Consider the following 27,689-nt stretch of genomic DNA (forward strand, 5'->3'; position numbering starts at 1 on the left):
GACTTTTTACCACAAAAAGTAATTCCCACTAGGTCATAGGGACTATGAATTTTCATGGTAAGTTTTGTCTTTCTCAGCTATGCAAATGAAATTCAGATAACCCCTACAGTCTACAGAACCCTAAAATGCCATAAGCATAATTAGGAATAAAAGAGGCCTAACTGCCTTAAGGTGATGATTACCACGCCCTTCAGGTAAGTGTGCACAAGGCAATCTAAAATTATTCAGCTCTCCAGAGTGTATGCTAATCAGAGGTTCTGCTAAGCAGAACTATTACCAGTCCTTTAAAATAACCTCTAAAACATTCTTATGAGACACAGCATAAGTCATCAAGTTATTTTATTTTATGAATCATGAAACTTGAAAACATGTAACTGAAAATGTGTTGAGATTTACTTCATAATGTTTATTTGCCTCTAATGCTTTTAGAGAATGACCCATCTGCATTTTTCAGAAGCCGTCTCTTCATTTTCTTTCCTTTACATTTCTATGTCTTTCAAAGCTTTAGCCTGATTTTCCTTTTGGTTTCCCTGGGTAAATGAAGAATAGCTCTAGTGATCTTAAGAGGAGCACATTAGTTTTATGTTTTAACACTTTTGTTGGAAAAACTTGCTACTTTGAATTATCCATCAGTTCATAGAATATGTCCTGAGTTGGAAGGGACCCACAAGGACCACTGAAGTCCCACTCCTGGTCATGCACAGGACCATTTCCAAGAATGACACCATGTGCCTGACACTGTTATCCAAACACTTGAACTTGAACTCTGTCAGGCTTGGTGCTGTGACCACTTCCCTGGGGAGCCTGTTCCATTGCTCAGCCACACTCCAGGTGAAGAACCTTGCCTAATATACAACCTGAATCTCCCCTGACACAATTTCCTGCCATTCCCTTGGGTCCTGTCACTTGTCACCAGAGAGAAGAGATTGATACCTGCCCCTCAACTTTTCCCTTGTGAGGAAGCTGTAGACAGCTCTGAGGTCTCACCTCAGTCTTCTTTTCTCCAGAGCAGTTGGCCTGCCTACATTCTATGTAATCATATTTTATCTAAGCCTGAAAGTCACTGCCACTAAACACATTTGTTTACTGGAGTTAATCCCGTTCATAACACATTATTAAGGATACTAACAGTTGAAACCCCTTAGTGTCAGAACTGTATTTGTGTGCTGCTGTTTCTGAAGTTCTGCATGCCTGCATTATATTGGCTGTTACATGTATTATTTCACTCATTTCACTCTTTAAAATATATTTTATTTGTATAACATGAACACATCCCTTTCCTACCACGTTGAAAAAAATTTTGACTTTCAACCTAACATCTTTTTTTCCCAAGTCTACCATTCAAGAGGAAAAAGAAAACCAAAACATTTTTAGAACTGTATTTTCTAAACAATGTGCTTTTCCTTGGGCCTAGACCTCTGAGATATGTCTTGCTGGAAAGTGGATGTCCGCAAGACGTTTTCTTGTTTGATGGTGGAAACTTAATGGGCTATGGGGTTTTTTTGTTGCAATTCAGAGTGGGAAGGGACTGTCTGCTATGAACAGGAGAGGGAAAAGTGAATGAGTGCCAAAAGAAAAAAAAAAAAAACCATAAAAGAATTGACAGCATTCAAAGGCAAGAGGTTGAAAGCCTGTTTCTTACCATCCATTTAGGAAAGTAAAAGCTTTAAAATTCAGAAAGCCTTATTTAAAGTGGGTAAGTTTTGAGTTTAAGTAGTTGGCTGTTGCTAGATTGCATTAGGAACTTACCTCCTGCTTACAAAGAAAATCCTTATTACATGGTAATGCCAGCCAACCACTGGGTGACTCCTCTATCCCTTACACTTGCAAACTTCTCATTGCAATTAAATTATCTCTGATTGAATCCCTCTTTATGGGGTACAACTTAATCTGGTTCTGTTTGAGCCAACCACAACAGAAGATTTTAAGTCATCACGTCCTTTCCCTGATGCTGCTGAAGTGCGGGCATTTGCTGTCCTCCAAAGCTTTAGAAAGGCATTCTCGTTAGCCTGATTAGAATTAGTGCACATGTGCACAAACGCGGAGTGGGCGTTCACAGGGAACACAAGCTACATGCTTCTTTTAAGTATCACATGAATTGTTGTTACCTTTTCACTCAAGTGATTTGAGTACTCAGCTGAGAAGTGGGAAATGGTTTCAAATCCTCCTACTGTGTAATGGGATAGGGCTGATAACTCACCAAAAAGTTTCCTAATTAACGTTTAGGTTCAGGTGTATTGCAGCCAGTTTTTTCTCTTGATGTTGTTTTTACTTTTCAGCTCAAGAGGGGCCATAAGCCTGCAGTTCAATAATTAGAAATTACTTCTGGTGGGGAAGGGTTCACACAGGCTCTTGCCTGCTCCTGTGACTGAATAACACAGAAGTCTTAACAATTCATTAGGAGACCTTTCTGTTAATTGAGGACTTCGATTCCCTCAGAGCAACTGGGTGCTGAAAAGATCTCCACCTGTTTTTGGATGAAGCTTGAAATGACTTGCTGAGGGACCTAAGAGCTCAGACCTGAGTGGAGAACTTGCCTGCCTCATGTGGGAACTGTAAGCAGAGCTCAGTGTAGGTTCTTCATTGCTCACAGAATCCTTTACCTTATTCCTTGTAGCAGCTGCAGGGAGCTTCTAGGGAAGGTATATGTATGCAATCAGTATTACATAAGGCAACTCTTAAGAGCAGCAGGCACACACTTTGTGCTGTTGCTCTGCATTTCATCCCATCTTGCTGCAGGCCAAAGCACAGTCCTCCTAACAGCACAAGTTCTGTTGTGTCTTGCAGGACCTCTACATTATTTCCAGCATTAGAGTGCTGCTCAGGCTGAGGTTACAGCAACCTCCCTTCCTCTATGGATTCCCAAGGCAGCAAAGAGAGCACAGAGAGTGAAGAAGCCCCTTACCTTTTCTTAGGGGCTTCTCCAAACTTGACCTCACCCTCCTATGCAAAGCTAATATAAGATACATGGCACATTAAGTGCCTTCCATCAAAGGGCATTTCTGGAGCAAGCCTAATCACATTGATAGGATGAGCTTGATGCTTCCATATAACCAGTCTCTGTTGAGCTTTCCAGTTGGTGCAGCTTAGTGTTAGCTGCTGACTATATCCAGGTGCTTACAGAACAGAAACATCCCACTGTTACCTAAAACTCCTTCTCAACCCAACTCCCTTCTGCCTTCTAGAGAAACTCCAAAGCCCTTCAAATGCATCTGAGAGAAAATGTATTTTGTTTTATATTTCACCCTATGTTTAGATCTTTGTCTTTTATATATTAAGTGTTATATATATCTTATGCTTTTGAGTGCCCATTATAGTTAACTTACACCATATTTTACCATTAAGTTCTTCACATTATTTTCACAATCTGTCTCCTACCTCAGTTAGGTGCAACAAAGTGCCGCAGGTTCTCTTCCCTGAGAGTGGGGTCACCTGAAACACTTTTCTCAACTCATAAAACATTTTTACTTTCCTCTTTCTGCTGTGCCATTAGACAAATCCAGATCACAGCGGTTTCTTTAAGCTTAAACTGTGTCTACTCATGATCTTCCAGAAGTACCTAAGTGACTGTCCTTTCCAGGGAAACTAAATGCCTCCAAGTGACACACCAAGCAGCTAGTGTCTGCAACTCCACCTGCTACCAGCTGAGCAGCCATAGCAGGTTTTGCTCTAGAAGATGTGCCGAGAACCTCATTCTGTTTTCCAAACAGACATTTTTAGCTCTGATAGAGGAAACACATACTCCAGGGGTCAAAATATACTCCAGCAAAAATATACCAGTGATTAACTATTTCAGAACATTTCTATTTCTCTAAGCATTCCCTTATGAATATGATTTTTATTCCAGCAAAGCAATGCGAACGGCGTTTGCCTGGAAGCCAGCCCTGCTTGAAACATGTCTTCCTCCCGAGAGGTTCCTGTGCACGTAAACCCGATTTAGCTGAGCAACCGTTTCACGGTCTGAGTAATTCTTAGAAATAATTCCTGCTTCAAAACGCTCAAAGATGAGATTAATTTATGCCTGCTCCTTATAGGCACCTTCGATGCTGATTTCGGCATACAAAGCATCACGTAAGGGTTTTGCATCAGACGGTGCGGAAAGAGCACCGAGGCGAGCTCGCTCTCCGCGGGCGCACGGGTTCCCCGCGGATCGGCTCCGCGCCACTCCACCAGCCCGCGGCTCCCCGCGGCCAGCCCGCTCGGCGTAGCGGCCACTCACCTCCACGAAGTAGAAGCAGGGCAGGAGGGTGACGCTGTCCTTGGTCACTTTGCCCTTTTGCCGCTCCTTCGCGGACATGCTGGCGGGGCTGCGGGCGGCGGCCCCGCGGCCAAGCACTGCCCCGGCTGCTCGCAGCCGCCCGCCGCGGGTCTCCTCCGCCCGCCGCCGCCGCGCCGAGCGCTGCGCCGTGCGCGGGGCTGACGTCAGGAGGCTGCTCGGCGGCGGGCGGGGGTCCCGGCCAGCTTAACTCCTTCGCGCCGGGCGGCGAGGCGGGGAGCGGGGGGCACGGGAGCTCCGCGCGGGGCGCCCACGCACGGGCGTGCTTTGGCTGCGGCAGGAGATTTCTGTGTGCCTGTAACAGGTTTGAGAGACCTGAACAGGATCCCTGCGGGCATCAGGGTGTTCGGGATGCTCCTTGGGGAGTCTGCGCTGTTTGTCTTGTTTCGGGGAAATATTTTTTTCTGAAACAGAGTAGTAGAACGGTCCAGGGAATAGCATTCCTATACAAGCAATGTTCTCTTCTTGCAGGTGTACTGTTTTTGAAGTCAAGATGATAATGACAGCTCACCTCAGTCTTAGTGTCAGTCAGGGGGAGTAGTGTGACTGGGACGGAGCCAAACTGAGCTCTTCAACCCCATGTGCAATAGTGAGGCATGTGATTTCTCTGATCTGTGAAGTATCTGGTGCAGTTCCTGCTACAGTGTTGAAGAGAACAGAATTAACCTGAGCAATTGTTTCCATGGTGAAATGTGCTGAGATCCTATTTATGGATCAAAGTTTGCAGCCTTTTCTCAGGCAAGCTCCTGTTGATGTCAATGAGATGTACCCTGGATAAGGCCTGCAGGAATTGTCTGTACAAGATAGCATTTTCATTTCTTGTAGCGCATTAATAAGGTCTGCAAAAGTTGTCTTGTGCCTATAAGCTTATTCTTGCATTGTGATATTCAGCTTTAATGTACAAGGAGAGAAGTGTGACTCAAGCAGTCATTGTTTATTTCCTGTCCTCCTCCTTTTCGGGGAAAATGGGAAATTACCTGCTGTTCTTGTTCAGATGGTTGCTAGTATTTTGGCTGCTATGGCAGTGGAGGTGAAGATTCTCATCAGCCCCTTTTCTAGCTGCTTCCTTTTCATTTATCTGGAGTGGATATGCCAATCCATGCTCTGCACTGAGTAGACAAGCTTCATGGGAAGGTGAAATCAAAAATGTACTTCATGCCTGCGGGCAGGTGTGGAAGGCAAATCTGTAGTCTGACTCCAAATCATTGAAAAAGACTTCTCAGAGCTGCAACACATGTTGCCATACCAACACATATTCTTGTCCTAACCCTATTAGGAAACATTTACAGGATTTCTGCTGGCTCAGGAGCAGAGGAGATACGCCTCTGTCTATCAGCACTGAATTCCAGCAAATTACTCTGGTTGGTGTGGGGACGTTTGGTAGTGGTTTGTACCCATCAGTATGAGTCTAGCCTTTAAAAAAAAGAAGTCCCTTTTTGTTAACTTTGCTGGTGGATTATTCCAAGTAAAACAGGAAGAGTTGAGGAGCTGTAGTAAGATTTTGCTCTTGCCAGATATGTATTGGGGAGAGTGGTTAATGAGTGATACCACTTAAAGTTGCATCTATTGTATCAGCCTTGATTGTTGTGAAATCATGACTCTGGCTTGAAAATAATCAGCACACTAATAAAAATTATTCAAGAGTACTTTTTCTGCCTGTTTCACACACAGTTGCTTCATTCTGGGAGAGCCAGGGGGATTAGGTGCTTCTCTGGTAAAATGAACCAAGAAACTTGCAACATGATAGAAGTTCCCAGTATAAATAGATAGAAATTCCCAGTGTAAATTATATTTGATCATTGTCCTGCCTAAAGGCCAGTTAAGAGTACATTTGTAATAGGTACAGTGAAACACAAGGTAGTAGCCAGCCTCTCTTCTACAAAGTCTCACCCTAATGAAGCGTCTGGTGGGAAGGATACAAAGCAAGCTGTGTGACTGCTGTAAGGGCAGGAGGACTTGTGCTAATTCTCTGTGTCTGTTTCTGATAGACGGAATTAGGAGAGGGGTTATATATGAGTTAACTGAAGTGAAGCAATTACTTTTTGTCAGTGACAGACCTTGCCATAGAATCACAGAATATGTTGAGTTGGAAGGGACCCACAAGGATGACCAAGACCAACTCCTGGCCCTGCAAAGAGCCACACCATGTGCCCAAGAGCATTGTCCAAATGCTTCTTGAGCTCTGTCAGGTTTGGGCCTGTGACCACTCCCCTGGGTCAGTCAAATGCTGAGAAGGAGGCTGAGCCTTCCTCCTGGTACGTGCAGTGACCCAGTTTGAGCCTTCATCTTCAACAGACCCTTGACTAACAGTCCTTTGACTAATTACCCTCTAGGGTTCTGCATCCACCTGCTTCTCCACTACAGTGGAGGTTCAAGACTCCCAAAACTCTTGAGACTGTAGTGTCTCTGAAAATAATCAGTCTATCTCTTGCTCATTTGCTCAAATATTGTGTAGCCTGTCCACTTCTTCCTGTAGCTCCTTCACCTGGCAACACAGCTCCTCACACATGGCACACCTTCTGCAAAAGAACTGCTTGTCATCCCCAGCCTTAAATAGAGGCATCAGGCACTCCTGGCAACCTATGACCTGGACAGCTACATCTGCTGTCAGCAGGTCTGGCTGGCTGGAGGCCTCTGGCGTGGCTGGCTCAGTGACTCTCCAGCTACATGGGATTCTAGTCAAACAGAGGAGGAGAAGGCTCATCAGTGCCTGTGTCCCAGCATGGGGCAGGTCTGTCTCATGCTAGTCTAAAGGTGATACTGATGGGCAAGCATGGACATGTCTAGGGTGCATTTCCCACCCTTGTCTCTGGGCTTCCATTTAGGTTCTCTCTTGAGACTCAGCTAGAACAACCACTTTCTCAGGAATAAGTAACCAAAGTACAGCTAAGGTGCTACTTCACCATTTCAGCCTTGGTGTGCTGCCAGCAATGGATTCCTAGCTGCCAATAGGTTTGGCAATAAATTAATTAATAAATTTATAATAAATTAAACTCATTTCCCCAAGTCTAGTCTATTTTGCCCAAGACAGTAACTGGTGAGTGGTCTCTCCCTGTTCTTGTCTTGACCCATGAGCATTTTGTTATATTTTCTGTCCCCTCTCAAGCTGAGGAGGGGAGTGATAGAGAGGCTTTGGTAGACACCTGGTGTCTATCTAGGGGCAGTCCACCACGATGGGTGTCTCATCCATATGATCTCCTAAAGGAGAATGTGTTGGTGGTAACTAATTCAGAAACACCTCCTGTCCATTTCATGATATTCTTACAAGAAAGTGTGGTAATGTGTGACTTAAAAATGCATCTATGTGCTGGATAGTCATATGTACAGGATCTGCACTAATCCTGACAGCTCTTCTACCCACCTTCAAGCAAACTCAGAGAAGTGTCATGGATCATTTAGCATAAAGCATAAAATTGTTTGTTTATGCTTTGCTTCAGCAAAACCTATCAAGTTCACAGAAACATTTAAAGAAGTTGGGGAGCTAAAGGATGAAATTCATAGATGTGGACTATAGGCCTCTTCTGACTCATTTGGAATGAGTTTTTGAGAGTGATTTATTATTCCATAAATGAGAAGAAAACTTGGCAATCAGTAGGTACCCCTGGTGATTCCAAGCTGATATTTTGGAGCTCAGTTTGATGCAAGACCTTGTCCCCCTAAAGAAGCATTGTTGGTGAAGCATCTTTAGGTGAAGACAGCACCTTTCTTTGCACTTGACAGGTGGACAGTAGCTGCCACAGTTATTAGAAACATGATTTGAAATTATTTTCCAGTAAAATCTAGTGTGTTGGCCAAGTTCCACTGCACAAAATGTGACTGCAGGTCATTGTCTCTTTGTCCAGGTGCTCTCTTCCCTCTGCAGCAAAGTCTGCCTTTACTCCCAGGCTTTGGTAAGAGCTGGACACAGGCAGTGGCTGTGGTTTCACTGCTTCCATGGCAACAGAAAGCATATTGCAAAAGAGGGACCAGTGCTATATCACTGAATAAATCCACTTGCAAAAGCTGTATGAAATAATATGGCAAAGATTTAGAGGAGCTGGTGAGTCTATGGCTGTGTAGATTACCTGGTCAGAGAGTGGCTCTGGGGGTTTGTAGCAAGCAGAACTTAGGCCAGAGGCTGCAACAGCAGCTGCAGTTGCAGTTACCATTGCTTAGTAGCCTAAGGAAACCTCCTTTCTCCTGGTCACCACACAATTTCCCTGAAGAAATGCCACTTCTGGGACTGTGTGCATGGATCAGGGTTAATTCATAATATATAGATAGATTTTTTTTTTTGGTTTGGTTTGCCCACTGAGTGCAGAATAGATGATGTGAACTCAGCATATTAAAACAGTAATCCTCTCTTGAGAGAGGGTGTCATATGGAAGCTGGGCCTTGCTGTGTGGAACTGACAGATGTTTTTTGTTCTGCTTTGTTTGCCATATCAGAATTCAAAACTGCAGTGTGTGTTTGTATATATATTCTTCTTTCCCCCACCCCCTGTCCCAGTCCCCCATCTCCCTGCCCCTCAGGAAAATGTCTGTTTGGGGGAACTGCCTGTGTGTATTGAATTCACGTGTTATTCCATAAGTAAATCTGCCCTGAGAAAGTGAGGGGACATTGCTTGGTATGGTCATGCATTTAAAAAATTGTTTTGGTCATGAGACAGATAAATTTTTATGAATGTTTTATGAACAGACTTTCTAATCTTTGGTGCAACTACCTCAGTGTAGTCTTTTTTTTGGAGGAAAAAAACCTGCTGGCTCCCAGGACAAAGCTCATGTCAGACAACATGGCAGCATCTTTTCCAGCATATAAACAAGGTACCTTACATATGAACCTTATAAATGCTATGAAAAGGAGAAGTTACAGGATATAGCAAAACTGGATAGCTGAATGGTATCAAGGGCAGTGCCTTAATTATCAACATTTGCATTGGCTTTCTTCAAATGCAAGATTTTTTTCCCTTGCTTTTTCATATTAGGGCAAAATTTTCCTCTTTGACCCATCTGTAGATCCCATGTTGGCAGCACATAGCACTCTTGGATAGATGGTGTGTGACAGCACTGGAAGATTCAGAGTGGAACAAATTCAAAACATACAAAAGAGATCCACAGTGCAGATGGGAGAGTTATATTCTGCTTTGAAGTTGTAATTGCAACAAGCAATTGTTTCTCTGTTATGCCTAATAATCTCCTGTCATTGTAAAGCTCTGTCTTCTAATGTCTTTTCCTTGGCTCCTAGATATAGGTCACAGCTTTAAAGCAGCAGATGACTCTGAATGATTCCTGGCTTTCCTGCTGCCTTTTACACTGTAGTGTTTGGTTTGAAAAATGAATTTTGCATATTTTGCATGAGTCATGCTAGGATGATTTTTCTGAATCTGTGGCTTTAAATCCTATTTATGAACACATCTACATAGTATTTTGCAGACATGCATGCCTGTGCTTTCTGGCCTTAGGCAAGTAATGGGTTGCAAGCCATGTGGTTGCAGAAGCATAATGCTGGACTGTGGTTTGTATGAACTGCTTCCCCTTAAGTCAGATTTAGCAACAGGCTGAGTGGTTATGTGGCTTTTTAGCAAAGCTGCCTTGTGGCTGGCTGATGTCGAGTCTGTGGTCGCTATGGACTGTGCACAGTGTGCGTTTATTTTGATGTTGATAATGGTAGATTCTTGGTTACCTGCATACTTCTGTATTTAAGATCTTAGTTACAGGCATGAAGGCATAAAAATGTTAGAATGTGAAAATCCCAGCCCCCTTCTGGAATATCAATGCCTCTTTAAAGCAACTTTGTGTAGATATTGATAAAGCACAAATCTAGGTTATTATGCGATGACCTGTCACAAATATTTTGCTTGAATCTGGGGAAGTTATCACCAGCTAATTAGATATCAGTCATTTGGTGCATGAGCTCAGGCAGAAAGAGGTTGAGTAAGAAAGTACAGCCATACAATTAACAGTAGAACCCATTTGTTTAAATGGAAATGCTGAAGTCCCAGCAGAAATTCTCCTTGCCCTGCAGTCTGAACATAATACCATGTCAGAAAAGGACTGGTATACTTGTCTGACATTTTTAGGACTACAATAGCCTGTTGATATGCATTAGTCCACCCCTTTCTAACCACTGCACATGTTTGTTTCTCAGCATAGTTTTGCCATATCCAAGACTGATGTTTTTTCAGCTTAAATATCCACTTTCTCATAATAGAGAATTTTAATGAAAAATGCATGTTTCAAATTCTGTGAGAAAGGCAAACTGCATGCACGACTTTGAGTAGGAAATTTAGCAAGTAAATTGTAACAACACAAGATAGGAGGTAGTGGAAAAATATCTAAGGTGCTAAAACTTGAATTTTTCAGAGTGTTCTTAGATGCTCCAAATTCAAAAGAGACAAAAATCTTTTATTTTTAGAATATTGAAGTCCAATATTAACTTCCATATAGGCACATCAATTATTTTGGAAGTCTGTAATCATAGTGCTGTTTGTTGTCAAGGACACAAATGAGGTGGCCTCACAACTGAAGAAAACTCCTGTCCCATACCATTAAATATTAATTTTCACTGTTAGTAAAACTGAGGCATAAAAACCTACCTTACGTGTACATAAATATGTTTTTTTGTATTTATGAGGTCTTAAAGCAATGTGATAATTGAGTGAAATCACCTTAGCTAAAAATGACTGCAATTCCACAATAGCACTCAATACATATCAGGATTAATATTTATACTGTATAGCACCAGAGATCTCTAACTGAACTAACAGAAGGGGGAAAACCATGAAATGCTCATTTTATTATTTGTATATCATTTTCCGTGAAAAAATCAGCATCATCAGGCAGCAGAAAAACTTATTGTCAGTAAATGTTGAATAAATGCAGAAATAGCATGGTGCAAGAATCAGTCTATCATCTTGTTAGAATAAAGTGAATAAAACCTTGATCTATGAATAAGTTGAGTAGAAATACCTGGATTATAAAAAGTAGTTGAATATTCACAGAGACAGTGTTCTTTAGCACTTGGGCAAATATATAAGAGGTTATACAATAATTTTGTACATTGGTTCTGTAATGTGAGAGTGAAGAGCTGTCAGGTGGCTTTCAGCCCCTTTGTGACCATGCTTAGAAGGCTGTTAAAATCAACCATTGCTGAATTAAATATGGGAAAGTTTGTTAAGAATGGAAATGTAGATGCAAACGGTCAGCAGTTGTTCACCACAGAAGTATCTTGCTAAGTTCAGAGTGCAAAGCCTGAACAGAGTTGTAATGGCAACTGTAATAATGAGAAGATAATCTATGATGTAAGGGGGTGATTCTCCTGGTGCAGTTCTTCATCTCTCCTGACTGGAACATCTTAAACACCTTCAAACTATTGTGAGTTCTCACTGAGTTTCAAGGATTGTAACTATTAGGTGTAACTTGCAGAAAAAACAATGAAGATATGTGGAAGATATAAGATGATTTTGCAACAGTGCAAGCAGAAGTGGAGATTCTGTGTATGCTTGAGCTGTGTGCAGGTCATGGCATAGCGTGGCAGTAAGTTCTTGTTTTGTGTAGCTGCTCCAGTAAACACACACAGTAGGATAAAAAGAAATGGGGAAAAACAGAGAACGAGACATATCTGACGGCTTAATGAGTGCTTTAACCTCCTGTTCTTCCATTTAGTACCTGGCTTTCCCTGGATGGTTGCTCCTGAATTTGACACATTCTAGGAAGAAAATGGTATAAAATCTCAGGAAATTAGGGCTCAAAGTGTTACCTAAGATAAACCAAAGTAGTTCAAGTGTACCTCGACTTTGTTGCCTGCAAAAATACCCTGTGGAAGCATTCAGTAACACCAAATATTATAGTAAGCATAACTGCTGCAGGCCTCTGCCTTGTAGACTGGCTGATGGAGAATTCTCCTGCTGGCCTTATATTTCTGCAGTGTGTCCCTCAGCCTAGTAAAATGCCTCCAAAGGACTATCTGACATCTTTATGGTTTCTGTACTATCATTGTAAGAAACCCCCAAATGAGGGACTAAAGCTTTGCTCATATAACTTAAGAGGAATTAGTTTTACTGTTGATTTTGTAGATGTATAGAGGGGAGAAACGGTGTAGCCCAGACTCAGCAAAATCCAGCTGCCATTTCCAGGGAGTTCCAGCCTGAGGGGAGGGTTTATGAATTAGGTGGTGAGATCTAGAAAAGGGGATAAGTTCCTTTTGAATGCTGTGGGCGTAAATGGCTTTCATGGACAGACCAACAGCTGTCAGCTAACTGAGGAGCAAGGAGCTGTGCATTGCCTGAGGCAACCAATCATTGTAGGTTAAGGGAGCCATTAGTGATTTGCTTTGGTAAAAACTGTAATGAGCAAAACCAGTAACTTCATCCAAACACTTGCAAATCCATGAAAAGTGAGGCATTCCTTCTTTGAGATCTTACTTTAAAAGGCCCACAGCATTTTACATACTAGGATTTCAATTGCTACACAGCTTAGAGACCAGAAATTCATTAAAATCTCTTTTCCTGTTGTGGACAAAGGGATGTCTGACCAGTTTTCAGCAGTACCCCTGAATTGCACTGAAATATATTTATTGATAGCTTTAATCTAACTCAAATTAAAAAGCAAACTGTTGAATTTTCAAAGAAGCAAAACCTTACAAAAACGTTATTAATTCCAAATTAATTCAAATACAAAATAGCATAGTTTTATTCATCTTTCCCAGGAGTTCATTTATGTTGACTGAAGGATTTATTTGTTTTGGGGTTTAAATGTCTTTGATAACAGAATATCAATATAAGTACTTATTTGGTAGAATGTAATTTTCATGTGTTTTTCATTACTATTATTTGCCTTCCTGCTCTGGTAGAATGCTTTCTGGATACAAATTCTAGTCATAAATAGAGAACTGTGTCCAGTGACAAATTACATGTCTAAAACCAAGGAAAATAAATGAAGGAGGTATTATTTTTGTAACTGCTTAATACTTGATTTTATCGTTCTTTGAATGGGCTCATCTGTCTCTCTAATGGGAACAATTTATTTCAACTATTTTTTTCTACATTTTTACTACTTTGATAACAGAAAAGTTTACCATATTGATGTAAAATTCTACATTTAATTGATAATAATTAAATAAGAGTGTGGGAATAGTTCTTTTCATTCACGTTGGAATTTAGTTCAGGAAGTCTGATCTGCTGTTAAAAGATCCTAATGTTATAAATTTCACTATAGTAGAAGTAGGGCAAGTAATCAGCAAAACTTTCTTGTTTATGTGCATGCAACTTGATGAATATGCAGATGAACCCTGTCAACATCTTTGGTACCAGATGAAAATTGTTGATGACTCCTGGATCTCAGATATCAGCAACTGGTTTATTTATAGCACAAAAGCAAAATTAAAAGCAATGAATGCCCCTATCATCTTAATTAAACAGGTTAAAATGCTACATTTTAAATTGCTGTGTTGTCAAGATTATGATCATTGTTGAGAGGATGGAAAGTATTAACATTTTCCCGGGAGTTGAAGTGTATCCATTCATCTGTTAATGGATTAGTGGCTGGAATAATAAATATTGATTTGTCTTGGGATATAGATGTGAGGTTTGGAGATTTGATGTGATATTCCCAAAGCAGGTATCACTGCCTGTAATATGGGTTACCTATTTCAGTAATTCAGTTCTTGATACACATTTTTGTATGTTCCCATTTTATTTTATGCTCTCCACATGCTTGTGCATCTCTTGTTCATATATCTTTCACACATTTTCCCCATTTTCCTTGCCATTTCACCATCCCACTTCTATCACTCAATTTTCTACAAACCGTTTTTCTTGTTTTCTACCTAGTCTTGTTTGCTCCCCCCTCTAGTTTCTTACTTTTCTTGCCTCCTCCCTATCCTGCCTTCCTTATCCTTCTCTGTCATCCAGCTCTTCTAGTCTTCCATTTTAAGGTTTTCACCCTCTTCTGTTTACCTTTGACATAATCTGTTTCCAGACTCCCTGCACCTTTCTCCACAGTGCTGCAATTCTTTGTTTTTCCCTCTCGTGCTGTTTCCTGCGTACTGCCAGCCAACCAGCTGTGCTTAGGGCAGGAGTTACTTGAGACAGAAAGCAGAAACCAGGAGACTGAGCCCTGAAGTGAAGAGCAATATGACACCCTTCTCTTCACTTGGGCCCATGCCCTGTGCTTACCATACCCCTCGAAATATTACCTGTACCCAGGTCACTGCTGTGGCACCATCCCGTGTTCACCAGCAGAAGTGATGCTGAGGAGCTGTCCAAGGTATGACCGGCAGTCCCATCTGTCTCGCCCCATCCTGTCCTGCCCTGTCCTTCTATCTCTTTGTCCTTCAGCAGTTTAGCACGGAACTTTTCAAGAAAGTGGCTGAAGACATAGGCAGGAAGCCTCTCTTTCTCTCATCCTAGTAACTCCACTGCTGTCTGTGGGGAGGGATCTGTTATCTGTGACCAGCTAATAGAATCCAGGATAGCAATCTCAGGGTGCTGGAGTCAGTAGGATGTTGCAGTGCAGGCAGCTCAAACACCACTTTAGCTGGGTCAGATAAGGAACATAGTGGAAAGCAGTATCTCTTATTGCAAAGTTTGGCAGAAGAAACATGCAGTTTATGCATGGAGATGGAATTACAAACAGATCACCAGTGTCCTGCTTCCCTAATCCCTTGCCTAGTTAGATTTCTCAGATATGCAGGTATGTTGTTCTACATCAAATTCATACCATCCAATTTGATTGTTTTTAAGTGTTGGGAAAATGCATTTAAAATGTGCTTCTGTGCATTTCTATCAATATTGTGAACTGACACCTAAGGACACTTTTCCAGTCTGTTGACCCAACCTTTCATTTAGAATACATGTAATGGATATCTGGTGTATCAAAGATGTGGTGAGAGATACTGACAGGTACAGGGGATCAACCTTCACCTCTCCTTGTTCAAAACAATTCTGTGTTTTCATGGGCATTCTCAACTAAGTAATCTCATTTCTTGCCTGGAATATTTTCATCAACTGTTTGACGAAGCAGGAGCTCTACACAGAGGATTAGGGAAAGTTTGTCTGGTTTTCAGTTTGCTTAATTTGTACATCTGAGAATTCCTTGTGTGTATTTAGTTTGTTCCTCAAGAGGTTCAGTTTCCCACTCATTTATGTGACTCTTTCCAGGAGTGATATTCCAAAAACCTAGAAAAATAGGATTATAAAATCACCTTCTAAAAAGCAGAAAGGTGGCATTGGCACAGAACATAAAAAAGTTGTTTTTTCTGTCAGTAATGTTTTTCCACACTTTTCTTTTTGTCTCTCATAAGCTCTCTGTGATGAAGTTTACGCCTTTGTAAAATGGAGGCAATGTCCTTTGCAGTCTTAGGAGATGGTATGAGTGTTATGTAAACCATAATTAATTCTGTGAGATCATTAGAAGAAAGTCTGTTGTTGTTATTGTGAGTTACTATAACTCTAAAGATACTCAGTTGGGTACAATTTCTAACAACATTGACTGAGTCCTCTTCCCAGAGGAGCTATGGGACTCTTCTACTGTCCCTAGAATTTTTAGGATTAGGTGTGGTAACAAGAGGTTCAGCCCCTACTCTGTCTGATCTCTTCTGGTCACACTATCACTGAATGACAACACAGCAATTCTTAGCTTCTTCTGTGTCTCCAGAAGAATTTCCAAATAATATATAAAGTTCCTCTAGGAAACAGTGAACCTGAGGTTGTGACTTCCAATGGGTATTTTCCATGGCTAGTGTCTTTTTTAATGCAATGACACATTTTTAATGACACAATGGGATGATTTTTTTCATGTAGAAATGTCACAAAACAAGAAATATGGGTCATTATTATTAGCACTGTTCTATGAATTATCTCACAGATTTTCCCTTTAAATGTAACACTTAAGATTATTATATGTATGTAATAATTTATCATCTTTTGCTATACATAAATTCTCAAGTACTTTTTCCTCAATATATTCTGAATCTCTAAGGAGTCTTTTAAAATTTAAAATAGAAAAGACAAGAAATAAGGGTTGGCAAAGTAATGCTGAGATTTTTTTTATATACATCAGCTATTTTTCCGATTTGTTCCTGTTATGAAAATATGGTGAACCAGTAGTGTTAGCAGTGTAATGATCAAATGTCTTGGATATCAGTTCTGAGTAAGATCAGCTTTTTTATTTTGGGAAATGGTTGAATATGGGAGAAATGGAAGTTGATTCTTAAGTCATGGTAAAAGAAATAATTACAGTCACTTGTGATTTATAAAATCTATTCCTAAAAACATACCTCTGGCATGTAAGAGAAGTTTGCCAGGTTAAGTGTAGTATTCCTCTGTGGGTTTTTACTTGAGGAGTTGTGTGGACTCTAGGGATAGGAGGGAGGACAATTGCCACATGGCTCTGTAGATGCAAGTTGCAGTGATTCAAAAGTTACCCCTGCTACCACAAGATCTATAGTGAATAGGTTACTTCACAATAAAAAGGAGAAGAGAGCATTTTTCTGAGTTATTTTCTGCTAGTTAACCCACCCCAAGAAAGAAGAATTTCAATAAGATACAGAGCAGAGAGGTGCAGATTACTCCTGATATAATGGGACATGCATTAATACGGCATTAAATGCAAAAATGAAAAGGAAGTATGCATAGCTGTTCCTCACCCTTGACCTTTTCTACCTCCTCAACCTATTCAAAAGTCTGGGGAGTGAAACACTACTTTTAGTGCTATTTTTATCTGGAATTGATTTTACAGTTATCAGTATGTCAGGACAACATCATTTCCCTCAAGAGTTTCTCTGTAAAAAATGTTGAAAACCAGCAGCAGTCGTTTGCCCTCGCTTCCAGTCTCGAGTGTTTAACCTCAGATGGAAGAATCCTGCTGAGTTTTTTGCTCCAATGAATCCTCACCTGCAATTAAATGCTGCAGATGGCATTAATTACTCGCTTATACTTGATAACATCAGTGCCTTCAAATAATACTGACCTGCTCCATGTGCTGTGCTGTTCGCCTTCTGCTGGTTGGTGAGAGAGTTGTTGATGAGAATTGGGCCTAAGCAACTTGTTCTATATGAGTGCAGCCAGGGTGTGTGTGGAAATGTTGGTTACTGCTCAGCTCAGATGGTAGAAGTTTCCCTGGGATGCCTAAGGGAAACCTTTACATCTTCAGTTACTGATTCTGCCCTCAAAATTTCCAGGCAATTATGCTCTGTCAAGTGCCTGGGACACTAATGGTATTTATTAAAACAGCCACAATCCCTTCAAAATGTGTTGCTTAGTAAACAATTATGCTGAGCAAGAACAAATAAACAAAAATGCATGTTTGGTTTCTTCATGTTTTCTTAGGAAATGCAAAGAAATAAAGGAAATAGTTTACTATGTAAATAGTAAACAATTTAACTATGTAAATAGTAAACTGTTTAACTATAGTTTAACTATGGTTAATGGAAAGTACCCAATATTTCTATAAAAATATTTACCTATTTATGTAGGTAATGTACCATGTAAAACCTGACTATTTTAATACAATCACCTTTTTTAGGTTAGTACTGTATTACACTTAAAAGGAAAAAATCTGGGCCCAATTGAAGGTAAAGACTTCAGTCAAATTGTATTTTAAAGTATTTCAGGAGGAACTGCTTTCCTTTGTCTTTCTAAAGAAACAGCTTACTGAAATGAATATATGGTCTCCTTTTTAGGCTGAAAAACAGGGCAAATGGGAGAAATAAGTTAAATCATACATCCATAAAGCTCATATTTATTTGTTATACCTACAGGGACGTTTTGTCTAGAATTGCCTGAGATTTTTTTTTAAGAGAACTTTCCAATGTTCCCTTCTGAAATTTGGATTCAGCTTTCAAAGCATCAAACTTTGCTATAATGGTATTGATGTTTCCTGCCCCACTGGTATTGCTCACATCATTTCAGTACCACATAATGTTGGACCATTACTATAAAACATATCTTTTTAAGCAGAAAGAGAAAGACAGACTCAAGAAGGCATAGCCAGGAGAAAATTATTCTGTCTCTCTGCTTGAATGAAGGGAAATGTCATCAAAGATCAGATTACACGTGCATAATGTATGTATTTTTTCCTCCCATTTTCTCTCAATCAAGCCTGATTATGAGAGGAAACTAAAAAAATAATGGACAACTGGAAATTGCTAGACTATCTTGGTTTAGAATGCTTTGAGTATTATTAAATTAATTAGTTATGCCATCAGGGGGAGAACAGCTGCATTCTGAACCAGAAAATAGCCTGATTCTGCCTTCATTTTTATTTTAAGCCAGTGAAAATAGCATATGACTGAAATCAATGCATCTAATGAATCTTTCAAAATACCTTCCTGGCAGGAACTACTGAAAACCTAGCCACCTTGTATGCAAAAACCACTAGAACCAAATATTGCATCCTGGGATTTCAGAGCAGCTTCTTTCATTTCCAGTAGGATTTGGAAATATAGTCTAGTGCTTTGTTTTTATGTCTCTTCAGACTATACATTAGAGAAAGAAAAGGTTACCAGTTCAGCAAATTTGTAGAGCTCCACTAAGTAAAGGAGCTGACTTATTATACTTGTAATACAGAAGACCATTTAGAACACTTTGTAAGAACAAAATACTCATTCCCTTACGTGTGTTTCAGACATTTATTTACTGTATCTATTAGGTCATATTAATTTTAAAATTTGAACTAGACAAAGGACCCTATAAGATCATATTTCTCTAAATGTCCTGTGTGCTTGCCTCAAACATGAGATTTGGGAAAACAGGAGCAGTTGCTCTGAAGATGCAGCATCAAAGGGAATATTTACTTTGAAATATACAAAGTTGTCTTCATCTTCTTCTGTCAGGATTTTCCCCCTCCTACTTGAAAAGGCAAGACTATCTTGGCACCTATAGTGCAAAATATGCTGTGGTGAAAATACATAAGGTCGCCTGGAGAATAAGTCCATTTTGTCATTTATATAAAGCCTTTTAATGCTGGAAAGAAAACTGGTCATTATGGAGTGTTTGATGGTCAATTGATATTTTTTTAATGCTATCAGCCCAGCAGTGCAGTGATCTGTGTTTAATGAAAATAGCTGTGTAAGGAAAAAAGGACTTATGGTAAAGCTGTATTAAACATCTTTCACAGAAGAAAAGAGGGGTGATTTTGCCACCTCCCCAGTGAGATGGGTATTGCAAAGTTCTTGGATGTCTCATGAGCACTGTTCTGTTTTCCTGTCCTTTGTGCAACATTACTCTCCCTTAGTGCTGTATTCTTCCATGTCACATGGAAGCCACAGACATCTGGGCCAGATATCTGGGCACAGATTAATTGTGCCCAAATTTAGGTACTCAGTGCCCAAGTTTTCCATGTAGTCAATGGAAAGAGTGGGTGTGTTCTTTGAGACAAAGGCATCTCCAGAAATCAACTCAGGTTTTAGGAGGACCGGATATACTCCCCGAGTTCTGTTGACTTTTGTAGTCAACAAGTTATAGTTGGAAGCTCTTAGCTGAGGTACTTCAGTTAAATAACTAAATTTGGACAAACTCAGGCCTTGGCATGTATTTTATCCCCCAGGTTATGCCAGGGAAAATCTGTCTCTTAAAGTGTCAGGATTAATTTGAAAAGAATGCATCCCACATATATAGCATTGAACTAAGATCCACTGAGAGTTGCAGTCTTTAGAATGTATCTTCAATTAATGTCATGTCAAATTATGTTTGTGGAAGAAATGCACACATATGACATTTCATAGGAAGTATGAAATCACAAGCTTGTATTTCACAGAGTAGATTGCTCCTTGTTACAGCAGCTTGTGATTGTGTAAAGGTTTCTCTGCACTGCAGTTGTGAAAGCACACCAGGCAGCACTGATTTCATGGCTCTTGGCCCCACCATGGTGACTGGTGGGGCAATTCAGCTCAGCACAGAAACCTTCTTTGTCCTTGTTCCAGGAAGGACACTCTTGTTGCCCACAGACTTCTCAGGGATAAAAGATATGATAAATCATTTGGGGTTAAACTTCTTGTCCTTTCTCGGTAAGAGCTGGTCATTTTAACTGCATTCTAACGTTAAACTCCCAGGTATGGACAGCATTGTGTGATGCAGGTTCAGTGCAGAGCTACATTTGCTCTGAAATATCTAATAAACTGTTACATTTCTTTCTCTGTAATAGGATAATGGACCCCTTGAAAATTACTGACTTGGTCCTGATAGTTTTCTATTTATAAAGGAGAAGAAAAATTTGACTCCCATTACCACAGAAGCAAAGCTAACCAAAGAGGAAAATCTGCATGATATGGCACTGTGTGTTTTTAGCACCTCTCATCCTTAGCTCTAAAATGAACTCTAAAATGCTAATTTTCTATTTCAAATTGCTGGCGGTGTAATTAAAATAGACATTTTTACTGAGATTACATACTCCTTCTTTTTACAGTGCTATGATATTTTAATATATGATAGTCTTAAGTTCTGAATGTACTAATGTACTACCTTGTGAAGAGCTGTTATGGCTATATTCACTCAAAATCTAATTTGTGCATATAAATATAAATATAAATATAAATATAAATATACACATATACTGTTTTCATGGCCTACTTCAGATATCTCTATTAACAAAAAACAGTCAGAGAATAGGGACACACATTTTAAGAATGGTATGTTTCAAATCTTCCTGCTTAATTTAAATAGATTTCTTGAAATAAATTGAACTTTCAGGCAAAAGAGTGAAGAACACCTCATTATACTAGGTTTGAAATATGCAAAAACTCCAGCAATCCCTTAAATTCACTTCTGCTCCAATGCTGCATTTACCTCATTCTAACCTTTCAAATTCAGCAGGAAAATAAATATACAATTCTCTCTCTATGTGTAGTCCAAAGAGAAAGGGTTGTAACCACCCCAGGCCTTACATGGATACATTCCCTGGATGCTGCCATGGGAAGGCCTGCTGCTTGTAGCCTGCTCGGAATGGTTTGCCTGCAGTTACAGTTGTGACAACGGGGCATCTTCTGCCTACAAGTTTGTGCTTCACAGCACCAGCAGCACTCTGCACCAGTGGTTTGTCGTGTTACAGGGGACATTAGAGCAATTCTCCTTCCCTTTAGATTTTTTTCCTTCTGAACAAATGAATTTGCCTTGTGTGTCACTGAACATCATGAGGAGTAAAATCTCCCTATTTTGGACAATATCTCTGCTAGAGAAAATCTTTCATCTTCAGAGTACGAGTCATAAATTGAGAGTTTCTCTGTGTGATTTCAGCCTTGCTAGAATTTCTATTGAAGGCTGGAGGGTTGTTTTTTACAATAAATACTGAAGAAGAAAAATATTAAGAATATAAAATATCTCATATGCAAAATTCTCTAAATTTGGATAAAGCCGATAATGTTCATTTTTCAAGTGGACAATATCATACAGAAATAGCATAAAGCTTTAAAGAAAAGCAAAAATATATAAAATTCAGTAGGAATATCATTGGTGTTCTAGAGTAAATACTACAAAACTGTACAAAATGTGTTAGTATATACTACATTCAATGACATTTTCTCATGGGGGATCAACAAATCAGCAGAGTTCTTGGGGTCTTCTTTACAGTTACAGCTACAGACAGCTTTTGGTTCAGATAAAGTGATGTCTGCCTCTGTAACTGCTGCATCTCAGTTGTGCATACTGCATGTGAAGGTTGCCCACGCATGTGTACACTTCACACTCCTTTGTAATTTTGCCCAGTTTCATGTGTGTCAATCCATATTCATATTCATGCACTTACAATTAGCCTGCTTGTTGGTGCCCTGAGAGTAAAAATGTTAGTGTATAAGGGGAAGTGAGAGAAAGGATATACGTTTGTCCTCTATTGTACAATTAGCCTCTACTGTACAATTAAGGACCCAAAACTAATCAATGGATGTACCACAAACTGGATAAACATGCCGTACTAAGCACAAAGAAACCTTGCTCTTTTTTTTCTTAAATCTAACAACGACTGCAATAAAAAAGAAATAATAATTGTTTGTATTACCCTCTAGAGAACATATATTGCAAGGCACAATATAAAGGGTGGGGTATAGGCTGGATATGCTTCTGAAGACTGTTTAATTTAGAATAGAGCTGATCTACTTGCAGTGGCACACTTCAGAAGCAACTGTACTGCAGTGAAGGGAGTAATCCCAGCACACACTCAAAATCAGGCCAGTCAGATTGCTTCTGTATTTCATGTTAGGCTCGATTAAGTAGCTGTTTCAAATGTTTTTGAGGTGGTATTATCAACAAGATAGTACTGCTCTTTGGTACTAAGGCTCATTTTTGTCTGCATTTGGCTCCTTCACAGTTTTTCTATAGCCTAGAAAGCACTCAGTAAAGGAGAAGATGGAAGCAGAGACTGACATCCAGGCATGTTTTTCAAGAGCATCTTTAATAAGAGAGAGGACAAGTATTTCACTGTGTTCACTCAAGCAGAACACGTTACGATATGTCACTAATGCAGAGTGCACGGGCACATGAACCCAAGCATGATTCCTACTCTGCTGTCTGCTTTTATCTGTGTGGTGGATGTAGCACAGAAACAAAAAGGACATGAGCCATTTTATTTCAGTCTCTGCAGCTCCTCAGTCAGAAGCGCCATAGATTTTTTTTTTCCCCTGCTAGGATAAGGTTTGATCTCCACACATGAAGAGAAGAGAAATGAATGAAGAGAAATCATGCAGCCTATTTATTCTTTCAAGTCAACAAATAGGTTAACCCTGATGTCCGGACAGGTTTCTGTTTGCTGCGCCTGGCCAGTCGCTGCGCTGTTCGCCGGGAGCTGTGCCGGCTGCGGGCGCTGCTGCGCGGGGCTGGAGCCCTCTGTCTGCCGAGCGCTGCGCTGGCTCTGCGGCGGGCACCCCGCGCTCCCTCCGCTCAGCTGCGCCTCTTGTCTCGTCGGCCTCTGCTCCCGTCCTCTTCATGGCTTTTCGTGGTGCAAGAATATGTCGTTAGTAGTTTTATCCAGCTTCCCGACTGTTGTTCGGGGGATCCGTGTGCAGTGCGGACTGATGGCGAGGGTGAGGCAAGGGGGCCCGGCCAGGGCTGCCCGAAGCGCGATGGGCCCGGGCTGCGGCTGCGGGGGACGAGCGTGGGCGGTGGTGGCAGGGCCTGGGACACAAGAAGAGTGACACCAAGGCCCACATCCACTCCTAGCCCTGGAGTCTGGGCAGTCAAACAGGAATTCTGCTATGGGAGGTAGAAGTCTGTTGTCTTTTGAGAATAATTGATTTATAAAACTCAATCAACAGTGATTTGCCTTGCTCCTTACTTGGCTGTGAGGGACTGTCAGTCATGTGTGCATAATCCTGTTTCAGTTGGCACCAGCAATTCCTGTTGGGATTTTCCATTGCATCGACACAGTGCATTCAGTAGTGACTATGCACCAAACTTGCTCAGTCAAAAAAACCCCTCAAATATTTGGTGCTTTTTTTTTTATTTTCTCAGTAAGTTCATGTAATGTAGAAGCAGTCACATGCTATTAGAGCTTTCCATGTTTATCCCATTATTCCTCTTACTCTTGGCAGCAGCTGTGTGCAGGCAGACAGCCACCGAGAGCAGCCTCTTGCCGTGCTGCCCATCGTCCTGGCTCTGCTCAGTCCAGTCCTCTGCCATGCACTGCCCTTTCCTTTCATTGCCTTTTTAAAATACTTTGGGCACCTTATTTTCCTTCAACAGGAGCATTTAATTTCATTAAAAGCGCATAAGGTAGTTTGTTTACATAAAGGCCTAATGCATATGGATACTTCCTAAAGACTCTTGTTACTTTGTACCTGGTTCTATTAATGTTGATTTAACAGGCATAACGAGTAACTGATGTTGCTAAGGATGGCAATAATTTTTAATATTTTTAATTACCTAAAATTATCTATCCTCGGGAAGAAATGAACGAGAGATTGAAATATGCAGTGAAATGTTTTTTAATGCATTGGGGAATTGAATATATTACAAGAACTCACATAGATGAAATGCTGATTATTATTTAGGAAGACTAATTATAGCTAAAGATTGCTCTGCAGAGCAGAGGTTGATATGCAGCCTTGCTGTGTCTTCAGAATCTTTAGAGTGTAGGACATACAACAGACTTTACCTTTTCTGAAATCTGTACATGTGTATTTGTGCGGCTTACAAAATGCTTTTTGTATGCAGTGAGTGATGGATTGGTATGTAAATAAGGAGCCAAAGCATCACACAGCTGTAGCAAAACTGGATACAAATTCCCTGGAAAAATGGAGTCTGATTTCTAAGGGTGTTCATCTAACAGGATGAATCTGTGCAAAGCTTGCAGGATGTAAACAGTAATGTTTTTGCTGATGTCAAGGGCTTTGTGAGCAGGGAATAAAGTGTACTGGAAGGCAATATATTGGATTTTTTTTTAAATCTATATTTGCATATTTTCTGCAAGTGGGTTTTTCTTCTAGTATACAGTTGCAAACTCACAAATGATTTTTGGATTTTGATAGAAGTTGGATTTTCTGTAGTAGAGCTGTTCAGTTCTATACATGCTTTTTTGTACTGAACTTTACATACATTTGAATGCACTGTAGCACCAAGAATGTTTAAACCTTGGGGCATAAAATGATCAGCTACTCAGAATAGGAAGAAGTTCATCCTTCTACTAAACAATACGTTATTGGAGTTAAATGTTTTCTGGAGCAGCAGTGGCTGTTCAGAAAAGATATAAAACTAGATAGGTCTTTGGTCTTTCTTACATAGTGCTTCCAATGTTTCTAAATTTCTATTGACAGCTAAAATTGAAGGAAATGTTGAAGATGTTGATCCACACAATACTTGCTTCCTTTATACAAAATGTTCCACTGAAGGCAGTTGGATAAAACTGAAGTATTAGGATTTGGTTCAGAATATTAGTTTTATAAAAATGTAGAATACTAAATAGGTGTTCAGTAATATTTATCAGAGAAAAATGGTAAAGCATATTTCATTCTCCAGATTCTCCAGCCACCAAAAATTCCCTTTCACAAAGCCTTTTTCTTTGAAAATAGAAAAGGAAACAGCAAATCCAGTAAATGCCCCAGTGACCAAAGCATTTCTGCTGAAGTCCCTGATTTATACTGATGTACTGCTAGATGGCTATAATGCCCTTCTGCCTAACATAGTCCCTCACTCCAAGCTAGACACCCAGAATGGGATCTAATAAGACAGTCTGAAAAGGAAGAGCTTAAAGTGCTTACAGAAATATTTTTTCCTAACTAAAATAACAGTCAATAAAGTGACATAACTAAAGCACATCATCCCAATGACAACTGAATTCTCAATGGAAAATTAGTACATGGCCTTTGGCCAATGTGATGGAAGAGCAAAGCAGTTTGTATGCCCAGAGCTGAGACCTCTGAGAAACAGATGCACCTTTGTCATCATGGTTCAGACACAGAAGGAAACAAAAGGCATTGGGAACATCAAGAGATACAGGTATAGAGAACAGCAATGGATAGAAGTACAAAGGACACAGGTACTAGCTTCTTTTCCAAATTTACACTTAGGTAGCTATTGCTAAAAGATCTTGATCTTCTGTGTGAAATCTTTCTCAAGCCATATGCCTTTGTTTCCTGGAAAAAGACTTTCAATAATGAAACTGAGGGGTGCTAAGTATGTGTGAAATACAGGAATATGGGGTTCTAAACCAAGTGTCATTCCCTGTAGTAATGCCTACTTGGAAAGCATGGCTGTTTTCAACTTCCTCTTGCCCAGCCCCTCCCCCAGGATACAGGGTCTAATATGTTAGAAAGGAAACAACCTTGGCAATGTATTTTATTTTCAATAATGACAATGTAATTTTTCTTCTACTAGAGATATTTCCTAATATGTGTCACTCTTGGTGTACCATTCATAAAATCCAAACACAAAGGGATCTCCTTACAGGAATTATGACCTTCAGCTTCCTACTAGCTTTCTACTACCTATCTGCTCTGAGGTTTATGTACATTAGAAATACTTAGAAAAACTCATTATTCTTGGAAATCATCAATTACATATTTGTGTATCTTTGGATAGTTTGAAGAAAGCAATTATTCAGACTGAAATGGAGAGACATCTTGGTAGAGATTGACTGGTGAGACTGGTGAGAAACTAGCCAGTGTAAGACTACCCAGAGACAGGCTCACCTGGTGGACCTGGGGTGTCAGCAGTACTTATTCCCTGTCTTTTTTAATCCATCATGCCCATTCCTAACTGCTGTATACTCTGAAAAATTTTTCTGATGTACCTGTTTGAAGTGCCAGGAGACCAATCCATTGTTACTTGAAATCTCATTTTGAGCAACTTGAAAATCTGTTTTAAAATTCTCTATAAGTAAGAAACAGGTTTTCAAGACAGCTGAAGCTAGTACTTCATTAACTAGTAAGTCTGGATGGACACCAATGTAAACAATTCCAAAGACCGTTTTTAAAAAGTATTAATTCCATCTCAAGTAATCGCATCAGCAAGTATTTGAAATTATGCACAAAAGTATGCAAAGTGATATCCCCAAAGTAAAGCCAAAAACTTGTTCAGAAAATAGCAATATCTTGAGGTCTGTCCTTCTGCACATTAAGGCCAAAAGTCCAATTCATTTCAACAGTAAAAGCAAGGTCGTTAGTCCTTCCTTTCTAAGAATGACAAAAAGAAAGAAAAAAAATGCCCTGATCAGGAACCATTAAGTCCTCTTCCAGAATCTTTCAAATATCACAATTCAAGTTGTCCTTCAAACATCAGTGTCAGATTTCAGTGAGGTAGTAACCGCCTGTTCTATTATTACTAGTGCTGTCTACCTTGATAAATGTCTATTCATAATACATTCTTTTTAAAGATGTGCAGCAAGATGCTAATTTGTCTTTCCATCTATTTCTTGTACTGTTTAAACTGCAATAGCATCTGGACCTCAGGAACAGACACTATATTAATGCTAGTTAAGACAAGACCAGAAAAAATTTGTGACTGACTGTGATGGTGGGGTGCATTTACACTCCTTTTTACTGTGCGGTGTTTAGCATTTATTCATTTTGTTTAGGGAAGTTAGCTAGAAGCCCAGTAGAAATATAACTCACTAAACTGAAGATGGATCGTGGCTATATCCATAGTCAAAAACTTTTTTAAAGGTCAGTTTCCAGCCCAGTGTGTGTGAAATTTTGAGCTGTATGCTTAATTGCATAGAAGTCATTTTAGGCTGCATCCCTCTTTGCCCACACAGTTGTTCTTCCAGAGCATGCTAAAGCTTTCAGCGGTTTGTTGAAATTATGTCATTGCACATTTTCAAGTACTGCCATTGTCACAGTAGTCTTTGTTAGCTGCCTACAAGCCGTTTATTTTCTAGTAAGTGCCTTGAGGCAAGAACACTTACATGGACATTTTCTGATCTTATGGTAAAGACCCAACAGGCAGTTGTGGTGATCACACAATTTTGCCATTACTCAGTAGAACTGCTTTTACACACTGATTTGGCCCACTTGG

The 27,689-nt window shown here is 40.0% G+C and overlaps 2 protein-coding genes and 1 long non-coding RNA gene across 9 annotated transcripts in view; 2 read left to right on the forward strand and 1 right to left on the reverse strand.

Annotated features, from left to right (window-relative positions):
- The window catches only part of PLPPR4 (phospholipid phosphatase related 4), a 28,698-nt gene extending 24,370 nt beyond the window's left edge, over positions 1–4,328 (reverse strand). Inside the window, exon 1 of one of the 2 annotated variants that reach the window (XM_069022604.1) lies at positions 4,220–4,328. In XM_069022604.1, the coding sequence (XP_068878705.1) occupies positions 4,220–4,297 (78 nt within the window). In that variant the 5' untranslated portion in view covers positions 4,298–4,328. Of the gene's footprint in view, positions 1–1,749; positions 1,839–4,219 lie in introns of those variants that run through there. The other variant, XM_069022605.1, reaches the window with a different exon arrangement.
- The window catches only part of PLPPR5 (phospholipid phosphatase related 5), a 218,906-nt gene that overhangs the window by 117,598 nt on the left and 73,619 nt on the right, over positions 1–27,689 (forward strand). The window contains exon 1 of one of the 6 annotated variants that reach the window (XM_069022613.1): positions 23,174–23,263. The exons of 2 other annotated variants lie outside the window; for them this stretch is intronic. In XM_069022613.1, the coding sequence (XP_068878714.1) occupies positions 23,189–23,263 (75 nt within the window). In that variant the 5' untranslated portion in view covers positions 23,174–23,188. Of the gene's footprint in view, positions 1–23,173; positions 23,264–27,689 lie in introns of those variants that run through there. 3 more of the 6 variants (XM_069022610.1, XM_069022616.1, XM_069022615.1) reach the window with 3 other exon arrangements.
- Positions 2,506–4,238, forward strand: LOC138113812 (uncharacterized). The gene is made up of 3 exons (XR_011152338.1): positions 2,506–2,571; positions 3,848–3,925; positions 4,035–4,238. It is a non-coding gene; the product is annotated as an uncharacterized lncRNA (long non-coding RNA).

Source organism: Aphelocoma coerulescens, chromosome 8 (genome assembly GCF_041296385.1).
Source record: "Aphelocoma coerulescens isolate FSJ_1873_10779 chromosome 8, UR_Acoe_1.0, whole genome shotgun sequence".
Classification (NCBI taxonomy): Eukaryota; Metazoa; Chordata; class Aves; order Passeriformes; family Corvidae; genus Aphelocoma; species Aphelocoma coerulescens.